At 39.9% G+C, this 13,285-nt stretch overlaps 1 protein-coding gene across 1 annotated transcript; it reads right to left on the bottom strand.

Moving 5' to 3' along the window:
• Positions 1-781: 781 nt before the first annotated feature.
• si:dkey-197c15.6 (putative nuclease HARBI1) lies at positions 782-2,868 on the bottom strand. Its single transcript, XM_038990414.1, has 2 exons — positions 1,983-2,868; positions 782-1,639 (listed from the first exon to the last, which is right to left on the bottom strand). The coding sequence occupies exons 1-2, from the start codon at positions 2,674-2,676 to the stop codon at positions 1,233-1,235; spliced, it is 1,101 nt and encodes a 366-aa protein (XP_038846342.1). The 5' UTR covers positions 2,677-2,868; the 3' UTR covers positions 782-1,232.
• Positions 2,869-13,285: the final 10,417 nt, after the last annotated feature.

Below are 13,285 nucleotides of genomic sequence, written 5' to 3'. Positions count from 1 at the left end.
TAATTAGAGCAGTAAAAATAAATGTTTTGTCATACTTGTAGTATACGGTCTGATATACCATGGCTGTCAGCCAATCAGCATTCAGGGCTCGAACCACCCAGTTTATAATAAACTATAATTCCAAATGGTAGCACATAGTGACTCTTTCCACTTTGTCCTATTGAAGCACACGGGCTGATGGAGGATGATGATGAAGTATTTACAGCCACATCCATATACGATTTGTTTTTACCTTCCAACATAAATTCATACATTTATGAGATAAAAATATAGAAATGTAGTGTTCAGCAGTTATCAAACTATACATGTTAACTAGTTCACTGGTTCGAATCCCTAAACCAACTAGGTGAAAAATCTGTACAAGGTGCACCTGTGTAATGATCATGCTGTTTCATCAGCTTCTTGATATGCCACACCTGTCAGGTGGATGGATTATTTTGGCAAAGGAGAAATACTTACTCACTTGAGAGAAATAAGACTTTTGTGCGTATGGAAAATGTGTAGGATTTCTTTTTCAGCTCACATGGGACGAACACTTCACATGTTTAGATTTTTGTTCAATGTAGATTGAATAGGTATCCAAATTGAAAGAATGATTTGGTGCAGTGAACAAGTGACTGAATTTGTTTGTTGTAATCAGTCAATTGAAAATGTTAAGATTTGAATCATGAGCTTTTTTGATGATCTGTTTTGAGTTGTGAAAATGTACCACATGCTTGTGAAAATTGCACCAATGTGATTGACTTAAAAACAAAAAGTTTAATCTTGCTAATTTCTTCTGTATGTTGAGATTTTTATTTAAATATATTCACATGTACATAATGTTTAAGCATATATTACATGTAATCATTCACTGGCTATGTTCAGGAGAATTCAGCACACTTCATTCACATAGGTACTTTTTTAAATCATTGTGTTAGAATACTCAATGCTGCTTGTGTTTTCAATATATGTCAATTTTTGCCTATCAATTTCTAAATCGCAATTCAAATTATTCATGGAGGATTAGATTTTTACTTGACATTTATTGACAATGTATAAAAACATGTAAATAGATAAACCCATAGTATTGTCATTTGGTTTTCATGTATCACAAAGCGTGATAAAATAAAATATTTTTTTTGTCAATCCAGTAGCACCTATTTTCACAAACTGTTATAATAAGGGACCGAACCATCCTCCTATTAAACCCAAATGTCAACAACCATTTTATACAAATATGTCCATTGTCCTCAGTCTGAAACGCCGTCATTCCCGGAGGAATGCGAGAAATAAATGCCGATAATGGCAGCTCTGGATTTCTCGGCGTAGCTAGGCACCTCCACCACCGGCACCTGGTGATTCTCGGCCGGGTGCATGGTCTCCAGCACGGTACCGTTGAGCGCAGGCACCGAAAACTTCTTAGCGATGTTATGCAGGACGCAGCAGGCCTTGATGATCTCAGCCTTCTTGTCCAGACTGTTCTGCTGCACGTGGCCCAGATTGGCCAGGCACCTGAAGCGCCTCTTCACCAAGGTGATGGTCCTCTGGAGGACCGAGTGGATCATGCCGTGGGCTGCATTGAACCGCCGATCCGCCTTCTCTTTGGCTGGCGAAACGGTCGTCAGGAGGTGTCTGCTCAACGCATAGCCTTTTCCGGCTTTGTGGGATCAAAAAGAAAAAGAAAAAAAGGAGGCAAGTATGAACATTGGTGAATCACAACAGACTTTTTTAACACTGACGGAGTGACCCACCTAAAGTTAGACCACTGTTTAAAGTCTAACTCACTCAGAACTGTTCCAGACCAACGCCAACTTACCTGATTTCAGCTTGTTGATTGTTTAAAACGGATGTTAGTACTGGGCTGAAACAGCCTGCACACTTAATAGCGCTCCAGGACCAGGAGTTGGAGACCCTTCATAACAGGGGTGACTAGTGGGTCTGCACAGTATTTCTAGTCATAAGAAATGTATAAAACATATTCCTGTGTAGAATTAGCTTACCAATGATCCAATGCGTCCCATGTGCTCCATGCTTTAGTTGCTGGGCAATATCCGACATATCCCATATGGTTTGCTCTGGTGTGCTGCCAACGCAGCAGTTTTCAACACTCATTAAATTCCCTTCACAATCGCAAATGACTTGGGTCATGACGGTGTGGTTATCCATTGTGTTCCGAAAAGCTTCCTTGTCGTGCTGAGGTGGTCTCACCTTGACATGCATGCATCCCACCATGCCCATGGAGGTCGGAATCCCGCATATTTTCTTGATCTCGTGTGCCACATTTGCTCGTTCCTCACCATTCGCCGGGAAAGTGATAAACTCCCTGACCATACCTGACAACACTTTTGAGACATTGTTGATGACTTCGTGAATCTCCATTTGCTCCATTTGAATCATATCTACGACTTTGGTTGACAAAATACCATTTACGTAATAGTCCAGTGCCACTATCACCATTTCATCGACGGAAGGTCCATTCATTTGCTGGAGCGTGGCTTTCATCCGGAGCCTGACGCAATCCGTGATGAAACTTATGCAAGGTCTAGTTAAACGGAACCTCTCAAATAAATAATCATCATTGTAATCGCCCAAGTAGTTTTTCTGTGGCTCTGGGAAGTTGTTTGCCTCGGCCTCTTCGTCGTCCTCGTAGAGTTCTGCTTGAGCAGCTAACCACACAGCGGGAGCAAAAGCCATGTCTAGGCTAGACTAACAGGCAAATGTTTGCAGAGTAACAACCCGTGTTGGATGCTCGGCATGGAATTAGAACATTCCGGCTAGATACTTATCTAAGTCCTAAACATGTCACATTTCATTCACGTTAAGCTTCAAATACACACGTTTCTTTGCACCGAACGATTGTAAACAATGGAAAAACCTGGTGGAGGAAGGAAGTAAATCTTCTTCATTGGTGGACATGGTCTGTAAAGCAGTTTAAAGGGGTACACCCAATGGGTACACCGCCATCTGTGGGCTGGAGGGCTCGAGAAGCCTTTGCTACAAATGTACAGTATGACATGTATTTTACAGACTCTCAAAATAATGTATTGATAAAATCAGTGGTGGGAAAAAGTACTGAATTCTCATACTTAAGTAAAAGTAAAGATACCTTAATAAAAAATGACTAAAGTAAAAATAAAAGTCACCCAGTAATATACTACTTGAGTAAAAGTTTAAAAGTATCTGGTTTTAGATGTACTTAAGTACAGTGGAGGAAAAATTACTAATTTAGTAAGTAAATGCTATACATCAAATTCCTTATAGCAAGCAACCCAGATGGCACGATTTTCTTATGTTTTTAATGTACAGACTGCCAGGGGCACACTCCAACATTTAATTTACAAATGCTGTATTTATGGTTAGTGAATCCACCAGATCAGAAGCAGTAGGGATGACAACGCGTTACATGAAGTGGACCATATTGATGTCCTACCTGAGCATTCGAAATGTAACGAGTACTTTGGGTGTCAGGGAAAATGTATAATGTATAATAGGAGTAAAAAGTACATATTTTCTTTACTTACTCACTTTACACCACTATATACAATATATTGTATTCCCAAATTCAAAATATCACCTTTAAATGAAAATATGGCAAACCTTATCATTTCCCTCTCAATACATCAAAACCAAAATCAATATGTAAGAATGAGATGTAGCGTGCCTCGCCCTTCTGAGTAGATATAGACCCCTTTCCAGTACACGGCACACTGACCGACTATTGGGGGCAGTAAGAAAGCCATCAACATAGCCTAGATTTACGTTTTTATTACTCCTAAAAAAAACTGTTTTGGGTTCTCATATGCTTATGTTTTGATTCTTGCATGAACAGTCCCTAAGATTATATTCGGTTGTGATCTTTGCAAAATAAATGATTTGCGATGATGATACACACATTATATTAAGCAGGACATTCAGACGAGCCTTCAAATGTCATTCTAATCCAAAAGTAGTGTGAAATGCACTTTTTTTTTTTTTACCTCCGTTCTATAAGAACGCCCCTTTGTTCTGCCACTAACTTGCGCGGATCGCCCTCATGCGGCAATGTTTGCAAACACAGAAAGGGGTCTATATATGCCACCTACAGGTATGGATCAGATTTGGCCCCGTCATTTCATTACAAAGACACATACATCACCTGCATTATGAACCTCACAAACTTCCAATACCGGAATTCTTATATTATTAGCTCATTATTTTCATTAGATGGCCTAATATAACTACGTACTCCAATATTTACTAGTAGCCTACCTTATTAAGGTATGCATGATACCCTCAGAAATGCTTTGTTAAAAGGCCCAGTGCAGCTGTTATTATGCTGATATCAAATATTTCTGGGTAACTATTAAGTACCTTACCACACTTCCATCGAGTTTTTATGCGCGTAAAGTCGTACTGTATAAAATAAATCACGACAGCTCTGATGGAAACAGGAAGTTTCGGTACAATTTTATAAATTCCGAAAGGACATTTGTTCGTTCGACATGTTGGGATCTTTTTGTGTCGGTAAAATGTATTATGTGAGAAATGGCGGTGGAAACGCCTTTATTACCAAATATTGATATAAAAACCATGATATCGAAGTAAACTTGGATTCACGCAATGACCTACTGTGTGGTCCTCCCACTACGACTCAGGAAACCATACAGTTTATTAGGCTGCAGATGAAAGTGCACGGTGATCTTGATGCACATTTCCAAGGGTCTTATTCTGGTGACATGATGATCGATGCTTGACTGCCGTTTGACAAATAAAAATATTCTTGCTCATATCTATAGTAATCTCATCATGTAGACCAGCCTACCCGCACTGTATCTGCGAACTGTTGACTAGGGCGCACGCACCAAAACTAGAGTAGGCACATTTGCTATATAAGGCAACAGTTTTTTGGGGGACAAAACTATCAGTAGAGTTAAAAATGTGACGGAAACACATTGAATTTTAGATTTTTATTTGGTACGTTTAAACCTAAGTGAAAAAGTTAATTTTGTGGACAATACGTCATCACGCACATATTTTTATTCGCAAATTATCCGTTTGGTGGAAACACCACAAAAATGTGCACATATTTTATGCAGATTTTAGAAATGGCTTTTTAGCAAAAAACAAAACAATTTCTCAAGCAATCATTTTGTTAGGAATGTCTGGGTGTGGTCTGAATGGGGAGGGTAAAACGGAAAACTAGCTGTTATTGGCAGAGAGGTTTGGAACTCTCTTTGTTATTGGTCTATTACTAATTTACCGCATGGTGATGTCACCATGGAAAGCCGAAACTCCCGCACATGCAAACCTGCTGATTAGAAGGTCCTGTTTAGACTTTATTTTCAACCAGAAACTATCGGGAAATAACACTGGTATAAAACCGAGAAAAAATTGAATTTTGACTGCACTGGGCCTTTCAATCCCCCCCCCCTAATATATATAGGCCTAAGGGTCACCTTGACCCACAACTGAAATTCCAGCAATTGCGCTAAGCTAACAATATGCTACCTTCAACTTCTTCCAAACTGCACACAGAGACATAAAAATGATATCCATGAGTTCATCTGACTCTGGTTAAGTAGGAAAAACGGCTTAATTCAGAAAATCCCAGACTATCCCTTTAAGCCCCCATCACAAAGAAAAATATTTCACCTTTATTGATTACCAACATGAACACTGGACTATCACGTTTCAACATAACTGGAACCTGAAATGTGTATTTTGTGTGTTCTGCCTGAAATTAGTCATTCATCTTAAAGATTGTTTGTGTTTATAGATAATAGCATACTCAAACAGAAACAACACAAAAACAACACACCCACAACAGCTGATACACACCACAACATGTCCACACCTGTCCATGAACACACAAAAAGACACAGTAGCCTCTCATTTCAATACACATATACATATCGAAATCCAACACGATTATGTCTGTTGGGAAATGTCAATGTAAGGTTTCCAGGTTTTTGCTTAATTTGATTAAACACGGAATCTATTTGAGTGTAACAACATAGTGCAGCCCTCCAGTTCGTTAGTGACATTGATGACGCTTTCCAATTTATAGCTATACATGTTTTTTTGCTGCAATTAGACCTAAAGTTACAAAACTTTCTTTGATATTGGTCACCAATATTTACATTTCCCAATGTACATAATCATAGAGATGGATGGTTATAAATTCCTAGACACAAGGATATGATCGCACAGACTTTATCCCAAATGGTGTCAGTTTGTCACAGGACCACAGCATATGTAATAGGGTTCCTTTAAAAAGAAAATCTCCAACAGAGATATGACATTTCTGGGTGCTTTACACGCTTTCTTGTAGGAGTGTAGTAAAAGGTATTTTAAAATGCAATAATGTATTTCTAAGGTTGTAGGAGCAAATACACGATACAGTATAGTTGAAGTCGGAAGTTTACATACACTTAGGTTGGAGTCATTAAAACTCGTTTTCAACCACTCCACAAATTTCTTGTTAACAAACTATAGTTTTGGCAAGTCGGTTAGGACATCTACTATGCAAGTCATTTTTCCAACAATTGTTTACAGACAGATTATTTCACTTATAATTCACTGTATCACAATTCCAGTGGGTCAGAAGTTTACATACACTAAGTTGACTGTGCCTTTAAACAGCTTGGAAAATTCCAGAAAATTATGTCATGGCTTTAGAAGCGTCTGATAGGCTAATTGACATCATTTGAGTCAATTGAAGGTGTACCTGTGGATGTATTTGAAGGCCTACCTTCAAACTCAGTGCCTCTTTGCTTGACATCATGGGAAAATCAAAAGAAATCAGCCAAGACCTCAGAATTTTGTTTTTGTAGACCTCCACAAGTCTGGTTCATCCTTGGGAGCAATTTCCAAACGCCTGAAGGTACCACGTTCATCTGTACAAACAATAGTACGCAAGTATAAACACCATGGGACCATGCAGCCGTCATACCGTGCAGACGCGTTCTGTCTCCTAGAGATGAACGTACTTTGGTGCGAAAAGTGCAAATCAATCCAAGAACAACAGCAAAGGACCTTGGGAAGATGCTGGAGGAAACAGGTACAAAAGTATCTATATCCACAGTAAAACGAGTCCTATATCAACATAACCTGAAAGGCCGCTCGGCAAGGAAGAAGCCACTATTCCAAAACCGCCATCAAAAAGCCAGACTACGGTTTGCAACTGCACATGGGGACAAAGATCGTACTTTTTGGAGAAATGTCCTCTGGTCTGATGAAACAAAAATAGAACTGTTTGGCCATAATGACCATCATTATGTTTGGAGGAAAAAAGGGGATGCTTGCAAGCTGAAGAACACCATCCCAACCGTGAAGCACAGGGGTGGCAGCATCATTTTGTGGGGGTGCTTTTCTGCAGGAGGGACTGGTGCACTTCACAAAATAGATTACATCATGAGGGAGGAAAATGATGTGGATATATTGAAGCAACATCTCAAGACATCTGTCAGGAAGTTAAAGCTTGGTCGCAAATGGGTCTTCCAAATGGACAATGACCACAAGCATACTTCCAAAGTTGTGGCAAAATGGCTTAAGGACAACAAAGTCACGGTATTGGAGTGTCCATCACAAAGCCCTGACCTCAATCCCATAGAAAATTTGTGGGCAGAACTAAAAAAGCATGTGCGAGCAAGGAGGCCTACAAACCTGACTCAGTTACACCAGCTCTGTCAGGAGGAATGGGCCAAAATTCACCCAACTTATTGTGTGAAGCTTGTGGAAGGCCACCCTAAATGTTTGCCTTAAGTTAAACAATTTAAAGCCAATGCTACCAAATACTAAATGAGTGTATGTAAACTTCTGACCCACTGGAAATGTGATGAAAGAAATAAAAGCTGAAATAAATCCTTCTGTCTACTATTATTCTGACATTTCACATTCTTAAAATGAAGTGGTGATCCTAACTGAAATAAGACAGGGAATTTCTACTAGGATTAGATGTCAGGAGTTGTAAAAAAAACTGAGTTTAAATGTATTTGGCTAAGGTGTATGTAAACTTCCGACTTCAACTGTATATACAAAAGTACAGTATGTGACCATTAGTGAATTGGCAACATATAACCTATTAATAATGTATAATTTGTCCTGCCATTTGTCCTGGTATTTACAAATGGGTTGACATCCATGTCTTGAATAATCTAAGTCTAGCAAATAGTCTGTACAGTGCCGTGAAAAAGTATGTGTCCCCTTTCTGATTTTCTTTATTTTAGTATATTTTTGATACTGAATGTTATCAGATCTTCAACCAAAACCTAATATTAGATTAAGGGAACCTGAGTATATACATTTGATTTAATAAACAAAGTTATACAACAACCCAATTCCTCTGTGTGAAAAAGTAATTGCCCCCTTACACTCAGTAACTGGTTGTGCCACCTTTAGCTGCAATGACTGCAACCAAATGCTTCCTGTAGTTGTTGATCAGTCTCGCACATCGCTGTGGAGGAATTTTGGCCCACTCTTGCACGCATAACTGCTTTAATGCAGAAACATTTGTGGGTTTTCAAGCATCAAGTGCTCGTTTCAAGTCCTGCCTCAACATCTCAATTGGGATTAGGTCTGGACTTTGACTAGGCCATTCCATAACTTAAAATGTGTTGCTTTTGAACTATTTTCATGTAGACTTCAATGTGTTTTGGATCATTGTCTTCCTGCATGACCCAGCTACGCTTCAGCTTCAGCTCACAGACGGATGGCCTGATATTCTCCTGTAGAAATCTCTGATACAGAGCAGAATTCATGGTTCCTTCTATTAAGGCAAGTCGTCCAGCTCATGAGGCAGTAAAGCATCCCCAAACCTCACACTACCACCACCATGCCTCACCGTTGGTATGAGGATCTTACTGTGGAATGCAGTGTTTGGTTTTCGCCAGACATAATGGGACCCATCTCGTCCAAAAGGTTGACTCAAATTAGCCAAAAAAGCACCTTGAAGCACCTGGAGGATCATCAAGGCTCGGAGGAATGTTCTATGGACAGATGAGTCATAAGTATAACTTTTTGGATGAAATGGGTCCCAATATGCCAATATCAATTTAATCAAGATATTAGTGTTTTCTTTACATCATTTTTTCTCTCTCCCATCCTCCAATTTGCCATAACAGAGTAAAATCCCAATTAAATCCATTTTATTTCCACTTTGTAACTGTAACCCCAAAATATGTGAAGAAGTCTAAGAGGGGTGAATACGTTAAATAGGCACTGTAATCGTTTGTTTGGACTTCAATAAGAACTTCCCAGCTTTCTTCATCAGCTTGTTGGTCCTCCCCAAAAATGTATTTTACACGATCGAACAGAATTCAGACCAAAGCATTGCTTTATACATGATATGTGATGCCTGTTATTTACACTTGGGAACATTATGCTAGAATAGAACAGTATAGAATAATATAACAGATCAGAAAATTCATATATGAGATTAACATCGAATATAATCAAATGGAATAGAATAGATTTATATCATTTAAATGATATCATTCTATTCTACCAGGCCCCAAATACATTGTGCTGGCTTACCTGAGGTCTTCAGCACCCAAGTTAGGGTCCTCCGTATGGGTCCATGAGGTCCCTCATCCGCTATAAACACTGTCTGAAGTATCATCCACCTACTGTACGCATCATCCGCGATGTGACAAACGTTTGGCCTCAGTACACATGCAGCGCTTAACATGGCCAGATGATGTCTCCACGAGCCAAGATGGTATGTCGCTCGTCATAGACAGTCCTCCACAGAGACAGAGGTTGAATCACACCAACTGCTATCAGCCCCCATGGTGACAGTAGTCAAGTATAGCAGAGAAGCATGGAGGATAGATTTATTTCATATTTTCTGCAGTGCCATTCAGCATACCTTTGAGATGCTGACAGATAGAAACACGTTCATTCTCCACCCCTAACAAATCAGAAGCAATATGGCAGATAGGTCCTTCAATGTTTATATGAATTGTTAATTTAGTTGAACTGTAACCAAATACAACCAGGTGAGATGTTTGATGCACAAAACGTTTTCTTCTGGTTATGAGGTGTGCCAATGGGTAGGATGTGTCATACATTGCATATGTATATTGCACAGTATACTTATGCCAAGAAGTCAAGTGTACCAAAATGATATAACACAACTTTGAATTAGTCACCTACTCCGTAGGTAAATAGGCTATATAACATGCCAATCAAAGAGAGGGAGCAAACACGTTTTAGTAAGATATCATTGATTCATACATTTTCAAAAGCATTTACAAATGCATAGGTTCATTTACTGCATTGACCTTACCTATAGGATGATACAGATTGAAGATATTCCATTCTAATCAGAGACATTCAGTGTTGTTGTGCTGTTATGTAACAAACTACTACTGTAGGTTGTGTTTCCATTTCTAGATCCAGCTCCACTCCCCCTTTTAACTCTCTTTCTTTCTCCGTGGTCTGCATGCTGCTTTCAGCTATCCTCTTTCCTCCCTCATATCACGACGTGTGTGTGTGTGTGTGTGTGTGTGTGTGTGTGTGTGTGTGTGCCAGCGAACATGTAAATGTGTGAGTAAAATGTTAAATACGGGTTACTTTTCGGCTATAGGCCTATTTACACGGACGCTTTCATAGTCGTGAGCCCATTGTTTTCTTCTTGGTTGAATTTTTTTCTTCAAAGAAAGGTCATTGCAATCGTATCACAAGTTAGCCTCTATATTCATTTGGGTCCCCCCCACCCTCTCCCTTATTCTCTAACCCGCCCACATGTGTCATCGAAAAAAAGGGGGGGGGGGGGGGGGGGGCAGTGCAGAAGGTGACGCTCCTCCAAGCAAACAGAGAGACAGAAACGTGCGCGCGAAGAAATAGGGAGAGGAGTTGTCTACAGGCTATACACTATCTCCATTGTGACATTGGGAGGAGGAGATCTAGAAAGAATTGAATGGTAGCTACACCCTGCGCGTAGAAGCGTAGTCACTATAGGAAAGACGGGGAATTATTTTTTGGGCAATAACAGAGGTGGGAGAGGGGCATCGAAACCGAGAAAAAAATAGCCTTAAAAAAAAAAAAACGACCTTACAAAGAAAACTACATTTTGATTGATCTTGTGAGTTAATGTGCGTGTTCTTGCACGCACGCACACGAAACGAACCCGAAACAAAAGCAAGTGAGTATTGATCGTGTGTGTGTATTTGTGAATTGATGTCATGTATTAAACACTATTTATTAGCAAATCATCTAGCCTTACCGGCCAAAAATAAAGGCAGAGCGTCTACGTTCAACAGGTATTGTTCTCTCCACTGTCAGACCTAATGCAAACGAGGGGTGTTTTTATTCAATAACAAGGTGAGCAATCAGTAAATCAGTACTATGTGTTCAAATAGCTAAACATAAAGCTCGCCACTGGGTTAACATATTAGTATTCAGCTAACTTAGTGATAGTGTTACATAGCCCCCACACTCTTACTTACACTTAGGTTATAATCTGACATATATCAAACATTGCACATGTGAGGTGGGCGTTTCCCCACCTAGACCGGTAAGTAGGTCTTTATAGTTACATGTCTCTTAAAGGGATGTGTTTTTGTCTGAGTGTGGGTGTGCCTGTCCGTCTGTTGTTTTGCTAGTGTGTTTGAGTGTCCGTGTCATTCAGTGTGTGTGCATGTGTAAATGGGTAGCACAGGGGAAGTGTCAAGGCCTGAAATGGAGGTTTGATATAGCTCTGTTGGGGGGGGGGGGGGGGGGGGGGGAGCGGGGGACAACAGGAAGGAAGGATGTGCATGGCATCCAAGGGACCACCTAATACAGGAAGTCAATAGTGTCAGTTTGATGTCTAGACTAGATGCTCTTTCTTCTTTAAACACTCTTCGTCCTATCCAGTCACATCATCAATAGTTGGATCATTTTGTCAAGTTGACCAACCAACGATCCATCCACATTTTTCACTCCATTATTTCTGTGTGCACAAAGTCTGTCCTCTGTCCTCAGTTCTGCATATCGCTCCCTTTCCTAGTAGTAAACTTTCTTTGATTCATGAGCGTATGTAGGCTCTTTTTGTGCTTGGGCTACCGTCTGACTTCTGCACTTTCTGGACTCTTCATGTTGCTTCCTCTGCTTTCCCCCCTTTGTATTATCAATCTACAGCTGCATCTATAGATATAGAGGGTAACCCAGAAAACCTCCTTCTACTTTTAGAACAACGAGATGTATCAAAGGTTTATATTCGTGTATATACCAGTTGATATAATACTGTATAACTCGGTATACCCAATTTACAGTCTATGTTATACAATTATTTATAAATATACTAGACGTGTAGGTAATAGATCCAACAATACGTAACAGACTAGAAGTATTATCCATCAACTAACTGTGATTGTATTACATATATTACTCCAGGCTATGTTCTAACTAACTACCTCTTCAACTCTTATCTATATCCAACTCAAACAATAGATCTCCATCTTTCCCACGTTTCTTCACCCTTCCTAAATCTGTCTCATCTCGGGAAATGTGGGTTTCTCACTGGACAAACCCAAGTAGTTTTCTGCCATTTGGTGCCTAATGAACGTGACCCAAATCTATCTCAAATGCCTCTCTAACTCAATCCCAAAACCATCACATAACCCCACATATCTCCTCCTAACTCTAACCTGTCTCTTTTTCATTAAATTATAACTTTACCCCTCACCTTTAACTCTTAACATGTGCAATTTCTCTCCGTTAACTTCTCTCTATTTTACTCCTTTACTGCTTTTCCCATCCCTGACTTCAATGGTTAAACTTCACATCTCATTTCTCATTTCTTCACCTCCCCTCTCTTTAGTAGCCTATAATCATCACCCGGTTCAAAGGTCAGGGCCCATATTCATTAAGAGCCTCAGAGGATCAGTTTAGCCTTTTAAACCATAATTAATACAATTTATATGGACGGGGACGGACGGACGGGGGGAGGGGACGACGACGACGACGACATAATCCTAGATCAGCTCTCCTACTCCCAGACATTTTTTAAATACAGACCCAGGGCCCCCGAGCGGTAATGTACTACTCCTCATTCCATCCCTAAATGTGACTCACACTGTGTCCCCCATCACTCCACCTTAGGCTTCTAATGGTTGTAATGAGCCATGAATGCCAGTGTCATTAATTAAGAAACTGACCAGATTTAATGTTGTGAGGGACAGATGAGGTACAGGGTTCAAAGTTCAAACTCTACGGTCATTATGCTAATTTCTTTGTATGCGGGTGGGGGGGGGTCCTATAATGTTTTGGTTGGATATGACTCTGGTGTACATGATCCTCCAATTGTATCCCTTGTTGTTGAGCTGTGGGTTAATGAGAT

This window comes from Salvelinus namaycush, chromosome 4 (genome assembly GCF_016432855.1).
Source record: "Salvelinus namaycush isolate Seneca chromosome 4, SaNama_1.0, whole genome shotgun sequence".
NCBI lineage: Eukaryota > Metazoa > Chordata > Actinopteri > Salmoniformes > Salmonidae > Salvelinus > Salvelinus namaycush.
Note: the sequence above shows the minus strand (reverse complement) of the source record. Positions and strands in the feature narration are given on the sequence as shown.

Excerpts from the sequence above, each read along its gene's own strand:
- si:dkey-197c15.6 (XM_038990414.1), bottom strand. The coding sequence starts at position 2,676 with ATGGCTTTTGCTCCCGCTGTGTGGTTAGCTGCTCAAGCAGAACTCTAC. Across the intron at positions 1,640-1,982 it reads TGGGACGCATTGGATCATTG|CCGGAAAAGGCTATGCGTTG; the intron begins GTAAGCTAATTC and ends GATCCCACAAAG.